Source organism: Ranitomeya variabilis, chromosome 8 (assembly GCF_051348905.1).
Source record: "Ranitomeya variabilis isolate aRanVar5 chromosome 8, aRanVar5.hap1, whole genome shotgun sequence".
Lineage (NCBI taxonomy): Eukaryota > Metazoa > Chordata > Amphibia > Anura > Dendrobatidae > Ranitomeya > Ranitomeya variabilis.
The window spans coordinates 134218543-134224917 of NC_135239.1; the positions used below are offsets into that span (position 1 = coordinate 134218543).

Consider the following 6375-nt stretch of genomic DNA (forward strand, 5'->3'; position numbering starts at 1 on the left):
TATATTTTCAGGTCGTAATTGCACACCTTCTTTTTCAAGAAAGGAGTCAATGTACTGCCTTTTCTTGGCGTCATCAGTGCACCAGCTAGGGTAACCAGAGGCTTCCTGCTTATCCCTAAGGTGTAATTTAATGTACGGAGCAAACAGTTCGTCAGTGGTTTTAGGAAAATGCCATATTTCATAGATGTGGGCGATCCGATACCCTTTTTCTATCGCCATCTCAAGCTCTATAGTGCACCAGGTACCTGTCAGGGCACGTTCCTCATCACTATGAGCACAAACATCTGTCTGGGAATTTACAGCGCAAGTGTAGCAAAGGGGAAACATTAATTTTTTGTTGAGTTTTACCGGCAGAACTGGAAAAAATAAATCTCTCGGCGGGTAGACCTTGACTTTAGCAATGCCAAAGTATTTTTTAATGAACCCAAAATTGTCATAGATGATGTCTGGATGACCTACAGGGTATGTTTTAGTTTTGTTTACAAAGGGGTATAGACTGGTGAAATCATAGTAATGTAACGTCTCCCCTTCTTCCAGATGGTGATAGAGCTTAATGGCGTTGGTTCGCCCGCCATAAAGCGCATCACGGGGGTCTAAAGGAACGGGGAATTCCATCTGGCGGAGAAATGATTGAAGGCTAGAATCATTTTCAACCATTTCATTCCACTCATGCTCCCACATCATTCTTATTGTGTAGCCGCAGGCCTGCAAGTAGCGCTTTTTAGCTAAAAAGGTGTAATATAACTGGCCGTAGGACGTGTTTGTGACCATATTCTTGTCATTTTCATTATAGCACACGGGACAACCGTGATAAAAACACCCCTGAAATTCAAAGGCTATGTGTTGGCCGTTAACATAGGCGTAGCCATCTAGAAAATATTTCCCGACTTGTTTTTCACCACCTCTCAAAGCGTGCTGGATGTCGATGTTCTCGGAGTGGGCTACATACATGAGCCACTGTATAGCGGGTGTCGAGTAGCGCTTTTTTGCCTTGTGATAATTATCACCAGGTAAAATGGCAATTGTCTTTTTTGGAAGAAATTTAAACCTGTACATTGCCATACACACCGAGGCCAGGGTGATGAGCTGAAAAGGATCAACACATCTGCTCACTACAATCGTTTGCTTTTGACGCTTACAGTATTTTTTGACATTTTTCTGTGTCATTTGCATAATACGCTCTCTATAGATCTCGCAGGCGTGTCTCAAAATTGCAACATCTTGTTTGCAATAAGATTTTAGCTCGGCCTTGAAGTCAAAAGTTGTATTTACCTGTGTCTCATACCACCCCAGGAACTCTGACTTCTCCTCAGCTGACATGTACTCCGGCCCATAATATTTTACATCGGGTATGGGGCCTACATAATTTTGATTTTCTCTGGTATTAAAAAAGTGTGGAAAATGGCCCTTGCCTCCTGAAAAGCCCATGGCCTGTGGTAATTTACTGAGTTTCATGGGGATAAAATTTAGAGAGTCTATGAACCTTATAGACAGATCGGGCAGCGTCACACACAAGAGACGGCCACCTTGGGTTATCAACTGTACATCTAGTTTTTCAGAAATCAGTTCCTTAACAATAAAGTATGAATCGTATCTTCCACCATTGTGGGCAATAAATGTGTGATCTGAAAATTTGCCGCTTGTAAAGAACTGTACAAAGTCATGTGTACAGGTATCCCCCTCAAACTCCCAGGAGGGGTGACCACACAGCGTCGTAGCATAAATGTAATTCGGTATGTGTGTGCCTGTCTCCTGCATACATTCAAAATCATAAAAGATATAACAATCTGACTCATCCTGCGCTACATACCGCCGCATGTAACAAAGATGGGCATCGAATTTATTTATATGTCTGCGACATACAGGACAGCGCAAACCATTACATTTATGCTCGGTTTCACTATTTCTGAGAACAAAATGGTTGCATTTATCACAAAATGTTTTAAGCCTGCAGAATGCTGGGTCGCCTACAGCCAATTGCTTGTGATAATCTAAGCACTCGCTCGAGCGACAATAAACTCTACAAACAGGGCACCTGGGCTGTTGGTCTGCACTGCTTTCTACACAACCATCTCTCTGACAGGCTTTACAAAAATACTGACAGGAATGTTTGTTCTTGTGGTGAAACACTGAATTGCAGAGCTCACAAAAGTAATCAGCACCGATAAAACCCTTCATATTTTTGATACCGTAGTAGTGATTATCATGGAACAATATGAATATGGTTTTACCATTAGCTGTATTGCCGCTCTGAAAGTAGCGCCAGTCACCCTGACTATAGTACAGCACTTTAATGGTGACCCCCAAATATTTTTCAAATGCAGGGATGTCGCTAAAGCTCACTAACTGACCATCAGGGATGCCCAGGGCTGTGTGTATGTTTTTAGAGCGGCACAACAAATCGGCATCAGCGAGATCCGTGTCGGCCATCAGGGCGCACACACTAGCAGCCAAACACAGATTTGTCGTGTAATTGTTAAAATCATACAGCCACTGCCTCTTTTGTTTAATGATCTGACTGCTCGCTATAGATTTCAAGCGCCTTTTTTGTTTTACACCACCGCGGCGGTTTTTAATGATGGTGACGACTAGCTTTAGCGAGTTGGTTGCTATGCATTCAGCGTTACTTTGAAGTGTACGGGCAACGGCGTTTAAAAAAGATACGGCATTAAAATCTTCCCTGGTCTGTTTTGTAGCGAAAATAGGATCTAGAGTATCGCCACCTTCAAGCCTTAACTGTACAAAGTCACCAGGTTCAATGTCCCTGATGATTCTATCCAGTAATGCCTGAATGCCGTCATGAACAATATTCACACCCTCTACAAATGATCGTACACGCTCCAAATTTACAAATCTAAAATGATTTGTATGTATATGTCCGTTGAAATTGCGGAGAGGCCTATGATGATGATAGATGTGTTGTAAAAATACTGTATGATCGTTGTACAGCACATCACCACCAGCGGCTGTGTCAATGTCTGAGGCTTGTGAATTTTGTGTAGCTGCATGCATGGCAGCTGCAGAGTGGTCACGGCTATGTGAATGCGGGCCTGACGCGTGTGGTTGCAGCGGTGCCGTCTGTAGAGGTATTGCAGGACACATACCGCCACGCCGCCTCCTAGCGCATAGCGAGCGTCTGGCGCTGACCAACAATTTTAGAGCCCTCTTTATAACGCTAGCCCTATTATAGCCTGGTGTTAACGATTTAGGTGGCTTATGCATACCGCTGCCGACCATATTCAGGCATAATGGGGTAGCGGCAGCTGCTGTCTCGCCATCCAGCTGCAGACTCCGGAGTGCATATAGTTCGATCTTATTAGCGTGTGTTGGGGTTTGTGTTGATAATAATTTTTCAAAAGTATCACAAAAAAACATTATGTTGGGACCCCAGAGTTTGTAGCGTAAGTAGCGCGTGAACAGCTCCTGAAACACAGACATTTCAGCGAGCCCCCAACTGCTGGATTCATGCGGCAGATTTGTAGCTGGCGCTTGAATCCTCGTCTTTTTACACAACTTAGCACTTGCTGGTAATGCCCTCTTTAACCCCTTCTTAGCATTAACAGAGTTAGATACACAAGCATGAGATGTACTACCCAAATTAGAGGCGCCTGTGGGGACAGCTCCAGAGGTGTTAGCAGGGGCAGTTAGATATGCCGCTGGCGGATGCATAGTGTGTGACATACGTATAATGATCGGCTCCACGGCTGATCGCTTACCATCAGCGAGCTGATCAATCTCACGATCAAGTTCTTCACGAGACAGCGTTGCTGCGGCACCCGCGGCGCTTGTTGTGTTTACTGGATCTGTAATATGTTTTGTTTTTCGGTTATGTTTTCGGGGTACCTCTACCACTTCTGGATATAGTAGCGTGGGGTCATTCACACGGGTGATCGATGGTTGTATTGACGGCCACACTGGTACTGCGCCATTCTCGGTGAGCTGTAGCGGCTGTAGAGGTGTTGGGTGTATTTTTCTCATGACTTTGCTTTTAGCTGCAGGAAAGATTATACACGCGTCAGATATGCGGCAGATATGTGTCAGACATGTGTCAGATATGTGTCAGATATGTGCCAGATATGTGCCAGATATGTGTGTGTGTGGTCAGGATCTCATTGGAGAAGCATGGGCATCATTAACTGTACAGAGAGTGTACACGTATATCAAAGCATACACTTACGGTCTAGCGATATGGGGTGGATGCCTGCCGTGGCGGCTTCTGGAGCTTCTGTGGGGTTCTCCGCTAGCAGGTGTATATTCTCCTTTGTGAAAACCCTTCTAGGCTTCAGTTTACAAGCTATAAACAAAGATATAGGCCTTAGTAGTGTCGAGGGGGCTTTTCTCAGAGCGGTTGTGCAAAAACACGTTTCATACGATCGCTACCTTTTCCTTTCTTGCTCGCAGCTCCTCGCGGCTTTTTAGGGGCTCTAGAAACAGGGCTGTTTCTCGGTGTAGGGGCCTGGTACGTCGGGTCTTCAACGAGCATCTGATTGTGTTCCGGGGTATCTGGTTCTGGAATCAGGTCGACATCTGTAGAGAATGAATATATATTTACACGACTAAATACTTGAAAGAGATTCATGTCGCCACCTGTAGAGAATGAATATATATTTACACGGCTAAATACTTAAAAGATATATGCACACAACCCACCTATGATGTCCGGGGCAGAATCCCGTGCATCAGCCTCATCAGCGATATTAAACGCCCAGGCACCAGCCTCATCAGCGGTATTAAACGCCCAGGCACCAGCCTCATCAGCGATATTAAACGCCCAGGCATCAGTCTCATCGGCGATATTAAACTCAGCTCCGGCTGTATCGCACCCCAGGCTCGGTACGCCGTCCACAGTAGGTGCGCTGCATGTGTTAAAAACAGACTCCGGAAGGCCCCTGATAAATTCATCTTAATCAAGAAAGAATATAAATATAATATACATAACAGTGCTTACATAGAATGGTACACTAGCAGCTGTATTTATATAAAGCTTGAAACATACCTAATACCGAATCCTCAACTTGATCGGGAAAATCCAAAAAATTTTGGGAATCCATCTAAACATAAATTACCCGTGTAAATTTTTGCATCGTCTATATTAATTTCACAACGCAAATATTATTTATACTAAACAAGATAGGTAATAACTACACGCTGAATACGCTAGTTAGACTGTATTAACGGCTATTAACTACTGCATTACACAAATCGTGTCATAATAATAAATATATTTACCTATGCGTCTCTAAAACATAATTAAGCATCTGCGAATAATAAGACATCTGTCTTATATACTTACATTTCCGAATAGGTCAGAGATTAGCCTGCGACTGACTTCTGGCGGGTGTACAGACACAGACAGCGGTATTTATTCTGCTGGTCAGAAAGCAGAGCGGGTGTTAACGCCCAGAAACACAACCCGGTTACGCCCCTATCACAAGTCTTTATACCGACGATAAATACAGATTTTAACTATATAACAAATATATATGTATATATATATATATATATATATATATATATATATATGAATTATTGTCGACAAAAATACACGGTATGAGGTGCTGCGCTAGTAAATAAAAGTAAAAATATCTTTATTGACATATTATTTTAAAAATTACATATCTTTAAAAGACGGGCTGCTGGAAAAATAGGACCGCCAACGGCTCTTTAGAAGCCCCCGTGTCAGACTTATATCTGATTGAAGGATGTAACTAAAATAGCTAGTCAGAAGTATAACTATATACACGACAGCGCCATCACATCAAAAATGGCCTCGGTATTGATGTTAATAGATTCTATAATGACACAAATGCGGGTATAATAATTGCTGCATTGCAAAGGCTAGTAAAATACTGAAGTTAAAGAGCTGGCCACTAGATGGCCATGTGATACCGCAGGTATAACTAAAAATAACCAATCAGTAGTATAAATAATACTATATATGAATTAGAAAGATTCAGTTTTTAACTATTATTATTTATACATCAACATTAATTCCTTGGTGGTGTACATGAGAAAGTCGTTGCATGCGTGGTGTTATAAATATCGTTTACAGTAACCAAGTTTACAGTGACAGGCTGGTACAGAGGGGATCCCGTCCTTGCGGTCTTACTTTCTGCGGGCCTATATAACAATTACATGCTGTACATGGATTATAATGCCGGAGCGCAAATAAAGCAGTTGGCACTTACCTTTTAAAATATCAGCTATTCATAGGCGTTGAAGAGCCGGGTTCTGTGTCGCTGCTGTCTTCAGTGTGACCACTATTTAAAGAAAAAACAAACAAAGGCTGTTTTCAAGCAGTCAGTATCGGATTACACTAGTGACTCGCACCTGCTGTGTAGAAAAAGAAAAAAGAAAAAAAAAAAAAAAAATCTA

The 6375-nt window shown here is 42.6% G+C and overlaps 1 protein-coding gene across 1 annotated transcript in view; it reads right to left on the reverse strand.

Moving 5' to 3' along the window:
• Positions 1 to 5051, reverse strand: part of LOC143788826 (uncharacterized) — a 74687-nt gene extending 69636 nt beyond the window's left edge. The window contains exons 1-5 of the mRNA XM_077278732.1: positions 4997 to 5051; positions 4651 to 4902; positions 4381 to 4527; positions 4178 to 4294; positions 3456 to 3992 (exon numbers count right to left, since the gene is read on the reverse strand). Coding sequence (XP_077134847.1) covers positions 3456 to 3992; positions 4178 to 4294; positions 4381 to 4527; positions 4651 to 4902; positions 4997 to 5051 — 1108 coding nt within the window. The remainder of the gene's footprint in view (positions 1 to 3455; positions 3993 to 4177; positions 4295 to 4380; positions 4528 to 4650; positions 4903 to 4996) is intronic.
• Positions 5052 to 6375: the final 1324 nt, after the last annotated feature.